The sequence below is a fragment of the Triplophysa dalaica genome, chromosome 17, assembly GCF_015846415.1.
Source record: "Triplophysa dalaica isolate WHDGS20190420 chromosome 17, ASM1584641v1, whole genome shotgun sequence".
In the NCBI taxonomy this organism is placed as follows: domain Eukaryota; kingdom Metazoa; phylum Chordata; class Actinopteri; order Cypriniformes; family Nemacheilidae; genus Triplophysa; species Triplophysa dalaica.
In genome coordinates this window covers 548,885-565,830 of record NC_079558.1, presented here as the reverse complement: position 1 = coordinate 565,830, position 16,946 = coordinate 548,885, and the positions used below count along the sequence as shown (strand labels likewise).

At 38.1% G+C, this 16,946-nt stretch overlaps 1 protein-coding gene across 1 annotated transcript in view; it reads left to right on the top strand.

Moving 5' to 3' along the window:
* Nucleotides 1-16,946, top strand: part of LOC130438835 (cadherin-18) — an 84,055-nt gene that overhangs the window by 29,958 nt on the left and 37,151 nt on the right. Inside the window, exons 3-4 of the mRNA XM_056771031.1 lie at nt 2,176-2,470; nt 10,334-10,453. Of these exons, the coding sequence (XP_056627009.1) occupies nt 2,176-2,470; nt 10,334-10,453 (415 nt within the window). The remainder of the gene's footprint in view (nt 1-2,175; nt 2,471-10,333; nt 10,454-16,946) is intronic.

Genomic DNA, 16,946 nt, shown 5'->3' with positions numbered 1-16,946 from the left:
AATTGTGCAGGTAAATATGATAATATGAAAATATTGCCATGATGACATCATTCAGTAGCGAAGCGCTATCTGCCCTGGCCCTCACGCAAGAGTGGATTTCATGCATTTAAAAATCGCGTACCATCCTATGCCACTTACTAGATCATATTATTATGTGTCAAAAGTATTTTTAAAGCTACTGCACAATGAAGAAATTGACTTTTTCAAATGGGAATACAGCGAGTTCATGAAATGTCTTACATTCGAGCTACCAATAAAAAGATACTTGATTTAAAGTCCCCCTAAACTGGAAGTTTTTACTTTTTACTTCCGTATTTTGCATTTTCGAGTAAAATTGAATTTCTTATGAGAAAAATAGTAGGCGTGGCTTTCGTCTTTCTCTGCGATTAGATTGGAATTGCTGTATACTGGCACCAGACTGACAAATAAAGGGGACGAGTTAACGAGTTATGCTCCACCCAAACCGTCTAACATACGTCATTTAAGATGGATTGTCATTACAGGAAGGAAGTGCATTTTCAAATTTAGACAAAATTTTATTAGGGTACATGAATTTTAAAAGAGAATGAGCAACATTGATAAACTATTTATCAAAACGCTGCAATGTTTCAGGCAAAAATAGGCATTGTAGTTTTAATTTCACTGGGAGCTTAACGCTAAAGCAAAGTATCTTATTACAAGACTGTCCAAAACAATCCTTTCTCATGACATTTATCTGCGCAAAGTCTTTCAAAATGTCCACCTAAGGCGCCCACTGGCTTTCAATGCTGAGAATGGCTAAATTCGGAAAGTCTCTCTGGCTCATTGCACTTCTTAACACCAAAATAAAAGTCACATTTATTAACATGAACTTTACTTGTCTCTTACGCCACTTACATTGTCACCTTAATGTTCCCATAAAAGACTTCATTCCCAAAATATACATTATTTTCCGTTGGTGAGAAATGTGTCATGGTAGTGTTTTGGGAAATTCACCCAGATACCACATAATGCCGAATAGTTTATTTTCTTAAAGCGCCTTAAATCTGTGTTTGTTTTAAGATTTAACTGAGACTGTAGCCATCGGCTAGAAAGCTGTGAGTAATCCTCCTCATATCAATTAAGCATAAATCTTGGCTTACATTCTCTCTCTCTCTCTCTTTCTCTCTCTCTCTCTTCCCGTCTCGCTAGCTCGTCACTTTATTTCTGTAAATTGAAAAAAATTGTTAAAATGAAGTGGTTTCAATGGATGATCTTTACATTAAGCATTTGATGTCTTTCAAGTCAGGCTTTGAATTTTTCAGTTTTTTCCAAACGCAAAAACAATATTTAACTTTCAGAACTTTCAGACCTGGTGGTCTATACAACAATTTAAGTAATATTACTCTATTTTGAGTTGAATGTGTGATGTGTGTGAGGAAGCGATTTGTAGGTTGACTTTCTGAAAGGTGTAAACTCTGTGGCAATCTGGCACATATGTGACATATGCAGATGAAAAGTGAGGTTGTAAAAACTGTTCAGAAAATGTGTTTATTAATCAAAATACTGTACAAGCAAATACTGCCATACATGTTTCTGAATCCGGTTTCAAGGGACAACTACACTTCCAAGGGGACTCAAGATGACTTTAAAATAATAAAAAAAGAGGACCAAACATGAATTAAATCAATCTTAGTATTTGGTTATTTTTTATAGCAAATGGTACTATCTAGAAATTTTAAGATCCACTGCTTTAGGGGTTTGGTCTTAAGTCGCCCTGTAACGCTTTTGTTACTCGTGTGAATGAAATCTCTGGCAGATGGTAAAACAGTCATAAAAAACATTGAATTAACTTTAAAGGAGTTACATCTGAGCCTTCTATGAGGACCAGAATATGGGATTTTGTGAGATACTCCAAGTATCAAATCCACCCACAAAACACTAGATTCAACCAGACAATTGTGTGCTGGCAAACACAACGCACGTTTTCTTCTGTAAATCTAAAAACCTTGTAATTTTTGCCATTGTAAGTGCAGAAATGACACATTGTGCAACAATCTCGAGTCTTTTCTTGTCAGCAGGAAGCTAACAAGGTAAATGAAGGCTTTGTAGCTCAAGGGTTTGTGGGGGCATTACGTGCTAAATGAGGCTTGAATATTAAATGAATGTACTGATTCCTATCAATAGTCACACATCGGTCTGTGTCTCTCGTTTCAGCTGCATTCTAATTCAGACAAAGGCGACGGCTCCGTCAGATACATCCTGAGCGGGGAAGGGGCGGGTACTATCTTCATCATCAACGAGGTAACGGGAGACATCCACGCCACCAAGAGTCTGGACCGGGAGAAGAAATCCCATTACGTTCTCCACGCCCAGGCCATCGACCGCAATACCAACAAACCCTTGGAGCCCGAGTCGGAGTTCATTATTAAAGTTCAGGATATTAATGACAATGCCCCCAAGTTCACAGACGGACCCTTCGTCACATCTGTGCCTGAGATGTCAGAAATTGGTGAGATATTTTTGTTTATTTCTTTTTTTGCAATACAAATTTCGATTTAAAACCATCCACACTTTCTCGATTGTTTTCGGGAAAGTTTTACGTGTCTTAAGTGTTCATCTCAATTTTGAGTGATTCGCTTCTTCCCCTTCCTCCAAAAACATTGTGGTGACGTGCAAATTTGAAAATTGAAATTGCATTCAGAAAACATATCTGTCAAAAAATATTATTCCACAGACAAGTACTGATGTAAACGTATGAGCTGTCACTCCGTGAGATCCATCACTTCTAATTTAAATCTCCAGGCTTCACTCCGTCAAATGGCTTAACTCTATCCAGCCTGTGGCTACTTTCATCTTTGTTTCGTGTTTTGCAGCTAGAGGTCCCAGAGGAACCCGATAGCTCTCAGAAAGCACTATGTATCTCTGCACAAGATACGTTCTCTAAAATACTCCACTTCCACTGAGAGAGACATAGTAGAAATATATAGTCCATCTATGTATATAGAAAGAGAGAGATTCCCCTCGAGCGGGGTTCACAAACCCAGAGGGATTCATGACGGTTTTTTTGTCATTGCGGCAGAAATGTCAGTGAAGAAATAAAAAATGCTCATTTCATTTTTGACCTTGGTTAAATGTTTAACATCTGTTTAATGCAATTACGTCCATAAAGGTTGAGAAAGTTATTCAATTATTGAATTATTACCTCGAGGTCATCGTTTCTCCCGAGCATAATGAATAGTTAAAGACCTTGTACAGATATCTACCACAATATCTTCCACCTCAAGAAGATATTTTTAAGAATGCTGAAAATGAAATAGTAGTAGCTTTTCCTGCTATGGTAGCGTCCCAGAACTGCACAATCATTCTTCGAAATATCTACCTTTGTGTTTGGCAGAACAACTCAATTTTATTCAGGTTTGGAACAACTTAAAAAAAGACCGAATTCATTTTTGGGTGAAATGTTCCTTTAAGGACAAACTAATCTGTAACCATAAACCTGAACAGTCCAGGCAACACCTCAAGTCATATTGACACCAGATGCTGTTCACACAATATTCAGAGGTGCTGTTTCCAAAAAAAAGGAAATTAGACAAGATTAAAAAACGTATGAGTTTTGCAAATAAAAAAGTAAGTGGGATTCATAAGGACTGGAGTAATGGACTACTTGCGGTAGCTGAGTTATCTCAGGTGTATCTCCGGTAACAGTGTTCAGCATATCTGAGATCATGGTAGATTATTTCTTTTTTAGGGCGGTCGCTTAATTAAAAACAATAAATCCTGTTTGTGATGTTAACATGCTTTGATGTGGGTTTTTATGAGGGATCTTAAATTAGCAGAAGTTCATCTCCTAATATATTTTATAAACGTACGCTCATCTCCTGAATAATAAAGCCATCGTATGCACCCTGCAGAAGTCCATCGCTTTCCTGAACAGTGTCAGTCTCATTAATAAATAATATTTCATACAATATAATCACAAATAAAATGACACCAAACAATGATTGTTAAATGTTCTATGTAGATTGATGAAATGAATTAGACGTTCATTCACATTACAAAGTATTTTGAAATATGAGTATTTTAAAATAGCAATGAGCATATTTAATGCCAAATAAACACATGAACTGCGAAAAAAATTTGTGGCATACAGTATATCCTTAGACGTTATAACTACACTTTTTAAATAGGCCTATAGTTACTTGCATTTACATCGAAGGAATTATATGTGTCAATAAAAACCCACACAACATAGTGATCTAAACATTGAAGAAAAACCTGTTGCGTGTGTTCGTAAGGTCCATGCCTTCTCACGCATGAAACACTGCAGTATTTGAAGTCTGTAGTTGTTTAATCCAAACAGTGCTGCTATGATTCCCTGTTAGTCTCCTTCAGCCTTCTGTGATTTGCGTTCGGCCGTTAAATATCTGCAACGGAGCTGTGTGTGAGGAGAAGAAGTGAAACGCTATTGTTCTCCAGCCACTGCTTTCTCAGATCTTTTCGAAGATTATGTACCTTAAGGCTGGAATACACTACAAGACTTTTAAAATCTGAACAGATTTTTCAAAAACTAGACATCATACACTTGCAGACTTTTTGAAAGTTTGCATTGAAAACAATACATGATAAATTCTGCAGACTGGCGCAGACTTTCTGCATCAACTCTGGACTGAAAATCTGTGCAAACATCTGAGCAAAAGTCTTGTAGTGTATTCCAACCATTAGCGATGTTTAGAATATTTCTGATGTCGCTGATAATGTACAGTATGTGCTTAAAAATCTTATTTTAACTGTTTAGTTTTCACAGGGAGCAACGCCCCATTGTAAATACATATAAGTGGAACCTAGTGAGCCGTAAAATTTCAAGACAGAAGTACGTCTATGTGAAAGTAGTCCGTTGATGACAAAACCTACATTTTTGGGCGAACCGTTAGTTGAAACTTCTGCACGCTCTGCCACAGTGTTCCGGCATGACTTTATATCCCGATCATCGAGATGAAAAGATGTATTTGCTGTAATAAGTACGACTACATGAGCTTAATGTGTCACTCTTAGCTGAACCTGTTTGGAAAGCCTGAAGACCATACCACTGACTCGATTGCACATACAAATGAAATATTTCTCTTTATGTTGTCAGTGTGAACACACATTGGTGAAGATTAGGGCCTGTGGGTTGAGCTTTGTTTATTTAGGTCCCAGTTTGTTGTTGCCGTAGCAACTGAAGCCCATACGATAAGATGTTGTATTGTAAGATTTGAGTACCAGCTGCAATCACTGTTGAAGGAGTCTGTTATTGCCTGGCTGTTGTCCATGACTGTTGGCAATTCATGCACAAAGTGGGTTCAAAATCCCAATTATAGATGTCTTGGAGAACACGCTGTTGTTCAACTCAAATGTCGGGCCTTTACGGTCCACTTGAGCATCACTGATTAGCTTTCTCTGGAGGTTGTGCTCTGCCTTTATGGAATATTAGTTTGATCTGATAGAGTCATTTTTTACTCAAGTGATTCAGACAATTAAAAAAAACAGATGGATCCAGTGTGTTGGGTTTGAGATGCCACAAAATTTATGTTTGTCAGGTTTATAGATAATTCCTAATATTCGTTTATTTTTCTTGACCTTTGATGCATGAAAAATGATACAAAGTATCATTATATTTCAGTATATTTGCTGCCTTTATTTATCATAGATGAGAGCTATTGACATTTCGGTTCAATCGCAGCCATGCCATTTTCCACAGGTGTCCTATGCTGAGAAAGTCAACATATAACATCTTTAACTCAAACATTTTTTTGTATTGTGTGTAAGATTTGTTTTATTTTTTAGGCACAGTTTACACTTACATTTGCCGCTAGGGCAGGGGTGTCCAAAGTCAGTCCTGGAGGGCAAAGTTTAGCTTCAACCCTAATCAAACACACCTGAACAGCTAATCAAGGTCTCACAAAGCAGACTAGAAACTTCCAAACAGGTGTGTTGAGCCAAGTTGGAGCTAAACTCTGCAGGACTGTGGCCCTCCAGGACCGACATTGGACACCCCTGCGCTAGGGGAATTATAAACTTTAAGGCATAGTTCATGCAAAGATGAAAATTGTTGTATCAGTTACTCACCCTCATGTCATTCCTAACATGTATGTTTTTCTTTCTTCTGTGAAACACATTTTTTCCCCTGTTTTTTTTAAATGTCTCAGCGTACAATAGAATACAATGCAAGTCAATATTTAAAAGATATCTTCTTTTGTGTTCTGTAGAAGAAAAGTACGTCATGCAGGTTTGGAATGACATGAGTGTGAGCAAATAAAAATAATTAAAATTTTTGGGTTAACTATTCCTTTAATTCTAGACATATTTGAAAACAAGTTGCATTTTTTGTAAATATTGCTTGCCTAGTAAGTATTGCCACTAGAAACAAAAAAATACTGATTAACATTTTTTTTTCATAGTTAACCTTGTATTGTAGATTTTCAAGGGCGCTTTAAATGCAGAAAGTGAGCTGTGCACCGTTAATTAACGTATTGCCGGAAAAGATGTCCACTATGGGAATTCTGTCTTTATATTTATGTTCTGGTAAACATGTTTATTTAGATTGTATAAAAGTAAACAATGCATTCACATTGGGATTGACGCTGAGTTAATATATTTCTGTGTGGCTGCTTTCAATACCAGCTTTTGTGCTGGAAATATTATATGCACGACATAACCTCCATAGTCCTCCAGCATCGCCTCGGCCGGCTCTTTCACCATCTAGTAACACGTCCCAAGTCGATTGGTATTGATGGGATACATGAAGTAGAGAGCTGAGGTAACAGGGATCGACAGAAGAAGAGGGAAATAAATAATTAGTCCTGCTTCCTCTTATTTTAGATGCCGGGCGTGTGGAGGCATTTATCAGAAAGCACCTGTGAGTCCGCCGAGACCTTCTGGACTGCGTATGCCGTGCACAGTGCTAGACCACCTCTGTCAATATTTTGTGTGTGCGTTGGGGGCTTTATATTGCATTCTGAATCTAATTGTGTGTTGATGGTTTGTCTCTGCCACTTTGAATTGATTGACTGGACGCGAGCCAGACCCTTCAATGCTTCGGCTGTGAGAGACTGGAGAATCCAATAAGAGCTATAAGAGATTCGCTAAAGCACACACACACACGCTCGTGGTGGATGCTGGGCGTTTTCTTACTCCATCCTATATATAAGTCTATTTCTTACTCCACCAGGCAAAAATCTAATCGGTTTGAGAAGTAATAGCACAGCGCATGGATTGAGGTATAATTCATGTCTGTATTGGGCCGAGTTATGGCACTGATTTAAATTGATGACCACCGGTACTGCGAGGGAGTAGTTTTGACATGCGAAACAATCTAACTTTACAACCTATATGTGACTCTGTTTGTGAAAACCAGGCCGAAGTCTCAGAATCAAATCATTTTGAGAAGACAAGCATTATAGTTTGATTTTGAACGATCATTTCATTCTGATTTCAATCTTTAAGAGATTTTGAATGAGAAATAAATTAAGTATCTCTATTAGAGGAGGTGTGAAATTTTGACTCTATGATTTTCCTTAGTCCATTGGATAAACACTCATCAGAGAAATTCTCCCCAAGCTGTATCACCAACTTTCCAGCCGATGCTAAAATGTGATTGAGATGTTTTTATGAAAGCTAAAAGCTGAATACAGAGGAGTGAGGGATGAGCTAACTCATTCAACCCGCTTCAGATTGAGGATTATTACCAAGATTACATTCATGTGAAACTACTGTAGCCCGATTGCTGCTATCACGTCTCTTTAGCCAGAAACCCAGCGAGCGTCTCTCTAATGCACATTACACAGAGTAATGACCGTAATTGAAAAGCTTTTGAAAATCTTTCTGACTTTTTCTGGATAGGTCTTATCAAAGGAGGTGTAAAGAGAGAGAGAGGAAGACAGTGTAGAAACTGCAGTAGAGCAGAACATTTCATCGCTGTCGGGCGGAAACTTCATATCTTCATATTTCGTCATTTGAATATTTCTTTGTAAATCATTTATATTTACATTTTTTCATTTAAAAGACACTTTTATTCAATATTCTTTGAGTTTAATATTCTTGTGTAACAATAAGTGCAGTCTCAGATCATTTGTATTGAATTGGTCACTCTTGATGTGTGTGGGCTATGCAAATATTTAACCAATATACCAATATATCGAACCTGTAAAGCTATTCTTTACTCAGCAAGCAATGTTCTCCCATAAAGGCTATTGTTTTATGTATTTAAGGAGTGAGAAGAGTGCAAACTTTAAAACCTATAAATTGATGTGGGGTCCAACATACTGTATGCTGGTCAAAAACTTCAAATCTTCATTTCAGCTTGATTTTGGTAAAATGTTAATAAAACAATGACATTAACAAGTCTATTGTCATATATAAAGCTACAATATCTTTACTTAACTTTAACAAAGTCTGACTGCTGAAACCCCTCGTGTAACCACACCCCCACAAATCGACATCAGTTTATGGTATGATTTGACTAAGACCGCCCAAATGTATACGCAAGTAAGATGGGTGTACCTGTCAGTACAACTACTTTGGCACCTGATGTTCCAAATATTGTAAGACGCGTCACACTTCCATCACTCACTTGCAGTATTCCACCAATCCCTAAGCATTGTTAAACTGGCCAATCATAGCACACCTCGTTTTGAAATTCTGCCCGTTTCAGAAAGGCGGGGGAAAGATACAGCCTTTTTAACCTTAAATCGTGTATACAAACCCATTTTTTTTTGCAGTGTCATATGAACCCTTCAACATGCTGGCAAGCACCTCACATAAGAGAATTATCTGTTTTTATCGATTGACGATCGCGAGGCTTTCTTTGCTATAGCGGCCATATTGGGCGTTGCATTCCTCTCCATTCATTGTCACGTCAGTGCCGCATCTTGTTAATATATACATTATATTTGACTTTTATAATCTTAAAAAGAAACCATTTTTTCAGTTTCCTAAAAAGTATCAGTTTTGGACATGCAAGGTTTACACTCGATAGTGACAATAGTCATTATTTTTTGGGAATTTTCCCATTTTTCATACACACATATTTCACATGTTTGTTGGTTTGTTGCAACTGATTTTAAAAATACATACAAATGTATCAGTGGCAATGCCTAAAAATCACCTTGTCTGTTGCCAATGATGGTTTGTAAAGAATACAGCCACTTATTCTACTGGAATCTGTCACATTTTACTGGGACCATACTTCCACCTCGGCTATAATAGTTCTCTTTAAAATACGGAAAGTATGCATGTATTAGTTTATAATGTTTTGCTATTCATTTGATCATAATTCTATTAAATATTGTTGCTTACTTAGATTTGTGTGCTTCATTTTTCCCTTTTTAATTCTGGGCGGTTTGCTTTCAGTAGCTGGGAACAGCACAGTGTTAATCGCACCGGGCCAATAGCGCTGAGTTTGGGGAATAAGTTGAAATCTATAAGAGGCATGATTTACATAGAAAGGATGTTAATTTAAATAATTATTGCATAATGCTGTTTTAGCGTATTTAGTATCTGGTTGAACTGGACCACAGGACTAGAAACTGAATTAGATGTCTTTTATGTCTGAGCCATCAAAACTGCAGTAATTGTGTCCACCAAGTTTTGTGGTATGTGCCGTAAATCAGCCCAAAACAATGCACACGGACGGATTGAATCCTGTGAGCCGTGATGAAAGTGATAAGCGCAGGGGAGAAATGTGACCCGAGCCAGTGAAATTAAATGAGCAATGACAGAAACACAAGGCAGGGGCTGAAAAGGCTTAAAATTCAGGGAGATTACTCAGTTCATCTTTCATGTTTATTGATTTAGTTTGATTAGGAACAGTGCAGAAGCTCTGTGGGTTGTTAAGCAAATTATTCCAGGTGTGCACACAGCAAATGTCATGGAATCTGTGTGATGTTAAAGAAACAGTTCACTGAAAACTGACATTTTTGTCTCACCCACACACTGTGCTGTTTTTTGTGTGTGTGGAATTGTGCAGGATGTTTATGTCACTGTGCATTCCAATATTTGCACAAACATATTTTTTAAACAGGCTTCTTTTACCTGGAGCGCAGTGTAAACAGTTCTGAAGTTTACATCCGACACAGTCTATAATGACTCTCATTTACACAGAAAGGAGGTGTGTTTGCCTAGAGGAGAATGACAATGACTTTGTTTATATATGCATGAGGCGCTACACCAGTGAATATGCAGAGGCAGTGTTTTGTGCTAAAAGTGCAATGCTGGCGAAGTGTCACAGCTGTCTAATGAATTGACATTTCTACACAACCACATTCAACACATAAAACAATTGTAGGTATGTTTATATCACTCTTCAAACAGGCACATGTCTTCTTTCTTCCCCCAGGTACGTCGGTTTTTCAGGTCACAGCGACAGATGCAGATGACCCCACGTATGGAAACAGCGCCCGGGTGGTCTACAGCGTTCTGCACGGACAGCCGTACTTTTCTGTCGACCCCAAAACCGGTAAATTCTTTATAATTCAATGCAAACAGTGTTTATTGATTCAATGTGAACGCCTTCTGGTGCGTTTGTCAAGTAGGCGTACAATTAAAGACAGCATGCAGGAAATTTCCCGTAGCTTTTCTCTGTTGTTGTTCACATTAGAGACAGAAGTCTCCTTCTGAGGACACAGATGCGAGCGGTACAATACACCACCGGCGCCCTTTGCTGTGCAGAAATGGAGCCTGACATGTCGTGCGGTATTGTTTGGATCTTGGCTTTATAATGGAGAGCATCCCTTGAGAATGAGGTTGAGAGAACATTGTGTAAAGGGCTTTCAAAGAGACAGTGGAAAAGAGAAAAAGATTCAGAGTGCTCCGAGGTGGATCTGCCGTTCATTAAGGGTGACCATTGTTTGAGCGCTTTTACAAGAAACCATTAAACGTTAATCTACGTGCAGTATGTTTGGTCAAAGGCTGGAGAGAATGATAAAGAAATGAGGAAATAAAGAAAGAAAGAAGTGGCCGTATGTTTTGTCTAAAGAAAGAAAACAGACAGCAGGCGCTAAGCGAAATTGGATCTTTGTGGTTGTTGCATGCATGTGGGTTTGTGTAGCTTGTATGGTTTGATCATGCTATAGGGAAGTCATGTTATCATTTGTGCAAGCAACTGTCAGGCCCTGACATTAACTGATGTATTTACTATGTGAATGATGTTGCTTATTAAAAAAATATATGTTGTTTTATCTGTAAGGTCAATAGAAATGTTAAGTAAACTCTTGTTGCTGTCCATGGTGCTGAACCAAGAGTGCCAACTATAGTCACTGTATCACTGACATACCACCGCTGTCCATGGTGCTGAAACATTCACTGTGATTCCTTTGCCTGTTAGCTGTTGATGAGAGAAAACCTCAGACAAGAGAGAAAAAGATCCCAAAACGCAGTCTTTGCACGCTCACAAATCCCATCCATCAGCAGTGTCACAATGGCAGGAATTTGCTAATGCATTCAGTCCGGATACGTGAACATTTTGCGGCCAATTTTGGTGGGAATTATATGGATCATTTTGTTTTGTACAGCTGTCAGGAGCACAGAGGCATATCTGTGACTTTGGTGAGGTTTTCGAAATGAAATGTTTAATGGAATTATGGGGGAGAGACAGTATCAGCGTTGCCAGACTGAGTTTATTTTAGATTGTGTACGAGGACTTAATGCATCCAGACAGAAGACATGAGAAGCCATTCAAGGGGATTGTTTGAGGGAGAGAGAGAGATTGATTCAGTCGTGCTTTAATACATTGGCCTGTTAGTGATACTTCAGTTTCAATCTGTCACAAAGTATCTATTGCGGTATTTAATATTGTGGACACGAATATCCCATTTTGGGAGACAGTGTATACGGGATATATATAGAGATTATCAGGAGTACTTGGTTTTGATGGCAACATAAAATAAAAATGGACACCTTTTATTTCGTTAATACACATTTTAGGACTTATTGTGAATGATACTAGCGTAGATGTAAAGGATGATGGAGATAGTGGTCTAGTGGGTTAAACCACTGAACTGGTAAATCAAAGGTTGCTGGTTTGATCCCAGCAGCCACCACCAGTGTGTCCTTGAGCAAGACACTTTAGTCCATGTTGCTCCAGGGGGATTGTCCCTGTAATAAGTGCACTGTAAGTCGCTTTGGATAAAAGCGTCTGCCAAATCACTAAATGTAAATGTAAATGGATAAAATACGGTATAATACTATTTCAATATCGGATTTCAAGTAAAAAAGCAATACAGGAAGTATTACAGTCAATATCTATATCAGGTATTTCATTGCTCTTGGAGATTTACTGTACAATTTATATGGTATATATACAGTATATAAATATACATATTTTTTTGCATATGAACATATTTTATCTGGCATGATGTTGGCATGATGGCATGGTAACTTTAGATAATTTCAGATGTGTGAGAAGTTTCCCACGCAAATCCTCATGTATATGCTCTATGACAACAAGCTTGGTTATTTGTAATGTTTTTATCCTAAAAACAACAGCATTTTTATACAACATATTTAGTTTCTATTATTTGGTACCAAGACCAATATGAAAGTCTAGGATTAAACATCTAATTTAATTTGCAGGATTTGGGGAAAAAGGAAACATTGAAATGTAGCCTGAATAAAAGGTATCAGACTTTTAGACACCTTTGTGTATAAGAAGGCCATGAAGATGTACTTCATATAACAGGACTGACCCATAACACGACATAAGTATTTGGTTTGATATTGCATCAGATTGCTTTGCTTGTGGAATGATTCACAGCTGAGAATAACGATTGCTGTTTTCCAAACACAGTTTACGGGATAAATGACCACCAATCACAATGTGCACAATTATGAACTTGAGGACTGCTCATTTCCTGCACACCTAATCTGCACTCAGAGCCACAGGCAAACTCAAATCATCTTTTGGAAATGAGATGTTATCGCCTTCCAGCCTTTTATGTGCTATTGAATGGCTTTGCTGGTAATTGGTGGTTAAATGTGTTCTCTAGGAATGTCAGAGAATAAAAATATAGATGTGCGATTTGAAAACTTCAAAAGAAAACACTGTAAGAGACTGTTTAAATCATTGAGAGAGTGTCTATCCATGATGCATCTTACGTTGATTATATGATATGTGAGGCAGCATTGTTTTGTTGGATTGGATGATTATGGTTGTTAGGTCAACAGATGCACACAGATAATCAAGAATATCCAAGCCATGACCAGGAACGGATTTGTCATTAATGGTGGACTGAATGCAGTACTGCTAATATCCTGTTAAATTTAGTCTAGCTTGTACTTTTCATAGGGCCATTTTAAAGGTGCCATATAGAACTGTTTAATGCTTTGGTTATAGCTCTGTACTTAACTATCGTCTCCATTACAAAAAATAAATGTTTACTAAGAGCAATGGGATGATTTATTCATGAGGTTAGTTTGTTTTTTGTATTTCAGCATAATAATTTCTGACACGAATTTCAGGCAGAAACCAGAGGCAGACAGTTAAAGGGTAACATAAAAGACTGTTACAACACAAAAAACCCACGAGGGGGCAAACGGAAATAAACCAGGAAATAAGGGCAGATAAAAAAGGCAAACAAACACTTCCTGCAAGGGGGCAAACAAGAACAAAACAGGCTATTAAATAGTCTTACAAGACCTAGGCAGCAATATGGCAAACAGGAAAAAGTCAAAAACGACCCAGCACAGGACAGAGGAAACTGGGGCTTAATGAAGGGGAACACTTACGAGGGATAATTACACGGGGCTAGTGACCGGTAGGTGACGGGAATCAAACAGTAAGGAGAGATAAATGGGAGTGGCATAGCACAAGACAGGAGGACACGTGGCACAATGTCATAACAAACAGCCACGTGTCTCAACACAAGACGCAACACACACACAAGACATGGCACTGTCATGACCCGGTCCACAAGAAGACTCGGAAAACTCCAGACAAGAAGGACAGGATCATGACAAATGTTATTACTTTACCAGATGAAGTGATCAACATCAGCTGTTCAAAAGCCCCAAGCTATGATGCTAGAGTGTTGCTATGTGGTTGCTAAGGTCTAGTCTTCTTAACCAAAGTCAATGCCCACTCTGTAGTCTTTTATGAAATTATTGTGACTGTAAGAAATTTCAATTGACAGGCAAACTGGCTTCAAGTCATTTGAATTTTAAATACAGTTGAAATTGGCTAATTTTTTTTTTTTAAGTCAATTTAGTATCATATCAATTCAAATGACTCCACTCAAAAACATTCGGTGTTACTTTCATCCCAGCGTTGGTTCAAAAAGGTATGAACCCAGCTGTTAGGTTTATCCAGCAAATGGTTTATATTCGACCAAACAATTTGTTAAAACAAACCAACCTTTTGCTTTAAACAACACAGCATAGGTTAATTTAAAACCCAGTGGTTGGGTTTGTCCCTTTTTGACCCAACTCTGGGTTAAAAAAAACACATTATTTGGAGTGTTAATTCGTCTTTACACAAACATTTAGATCAGTTTTTGAACTAAAGTTTATAAGTTGAAATAAGTGAAATGTTACAGTGTTTATATAGTGTCTTGGGTCTTTTCTTCAATTAAAGTATTTAGGAAATTTAAAGATGCCCAACAAGTTTACATTATTCCGGTTAATATGAATAGCACTATTTCTTTGCAAATAAAAAAGTGGACAGTCCAAAGACATTTCATTATGTGCAAGCCCTTACATGTATGTCGCTCACTTGTAAGACTGCTAGACATTACATTTGCTAATAGTGAGCTTGGATATTAGCCCTCCTCGTTTCTTGTTTGAGGTTTTAGGGGAATAATTAGAATTCCCAGTTTCTGAGGCCTGATGTTGGGTGAAACATAAGAATCTCTCTCACACACACACATACTTGGTTAAATAGGCTAATTTCTCTGCTGATCAGGGAGTCTGTGGGGTTTCAGCCTTTGAGTTTTGAGCTTCTCTGACACAGATCACAGAAAGTAAGGATTAGTTCAACTTTTTGTTCTGATCAAATTAGAGAGGCTTGTCGGTTTGTCAAGGCATTCCCCAGCCAACCATTCATTCCAACATAAAACCAGCCCTTCTGTGCTGTTCTGCCTCCAGACAAAAATGGGACACGATATTTGTCTCATTGCATTGAATTCGAAATTTAAAGTCGAGTTACTCTTTTCACATTTTTTACCAGTTCATCCAGGCTTAACTTTAACATTAAGATACAAGTATAAAAATTTCAAAATAAATAGCATAATGTACTGTGAATGACTGGCTGTAGTCTTTTGTGAATCAAGTATCTAACATCATGCTTCTAATGGCTTTGTAAACTTTGAATCTAGACTGTAAGATCTCTTCATTTCCCAGGTTGCTTTTAATAGAGGTTCACACATGACACGCTCTTAAAGATGAAATCCATTTCATGATTGGTTATGAACTGTGTTTATCTTTGACTTCAGTGCACGGTGCTATGTTGGAACAGCCTGACAGTCGACCAGAAACAGGGCCAAAGGTAATCTCCCATAATCCCCTTTGCTTACCAAGATTGTCCGCCTCTTGAAATGTACAGCCTGTGAGAAGTGAGAGAATGAGATAGAGTGACAGAAACAGAGATGAGGGCAGAGAGATAGATGAGTAAAGGGCCAACAGTTTTGTTCCCTAAGCTAACCTCAGGCCAGTTTTTCCTCAATGACTGTGTGGAATTAGCCTAGCTGGTTTCCATAGAGACCTCAGACTGCTTGAGGAACAGGAGAGGGAGAAGGCAGTGGTGTTCGAAATGTTGCTGGGTTTGAAATGACCCCTCATGCATTGCATCCTTATAGTCTTCATAGTGCATAGCTTTGGATGGATGGACAGGTGTTTTTTTAGCTGTGGCTTCCTAAAAGCCCTTTTGTACATCCTAATAACAAATACCACACTTTCCACATTTGCAGCGAGCCTGTTTCATATTTCCTCAAGAGCACTTACCAGTACCGCACAATAAACCTGAGTGATAACTGAGGAGAGACACTCCCTCAACCCTGACGGATGAGGAAAAGGTCACAACATTAGTCTTTGTGTTGTTTTAATGGAGTGAATGGCTTTATGCCAGAGACTTCGGTAGCCTTAGGATCCTAGGTTAAGTAATGCTTCTGTCGAGGTTATAGCTCACGTACACTACTGGGCAGAAATGATGGCAGGGCAAAAATGGAGTTATGGCATTAAAGTAAGACAAATGGATGCGAGATTCATTCTGTAAACTTTACAAATATCCTTTTGCTTGTAAATTATTTTTCATGTTATAGGGATGTAATTAGTTGCATATAATTCATATACAGTAGGGGCCAAAGATGATGTTCAGATGGTTTATTTGTAGAGTATTTGTTTTTAATGCCCCCTCAGATTAGTTTAAAGGCACAATAGGTGATCCGGTCCAGAAACATTTTTGTCATGCTGGTTGGAAATCTCTTTACATCCTGATAACAATCAAGAAGTACAGTGGTCAAATAATATTTTTATAATTATATATCGTCTGTAAAAGGCGTAGGACTAAAAAACGTAAGCCCAATCAAAATGTTCTGGCCGAACGCTGTGACTGGTCATGTGTACATTTTCAGCCAACGTATTTTGCATACCACTGAGCACCCTGTTCATACAGACATCATACGTCATCAGAGTCCTCACGTCCGCTGTGTCAAGGTAGGGAGAATGGGGGAAAATCAACATCACTCAAACTTTCCTGTGGAACCGACAACAAGTAAATCTACAAACAAAATCAGTTTTTGAAAAAGCAGTGACGAGAAAATGTCTGGATCAAAAACTCGAATTAACATAGGTTCATTTTACACGATGGAGACAGGTCAGGCAGGCAAAGGGTCCGAAAGACGATACCATTGTTGCTCTTTTTCTTTTGGACAGGTATGTACAATCTTTGAGAATAATTGAATGGATTTAGTTTGTAATTTGTTACGTGCATTTATGAAATGGATTCATGTGTTTGGAGGAGG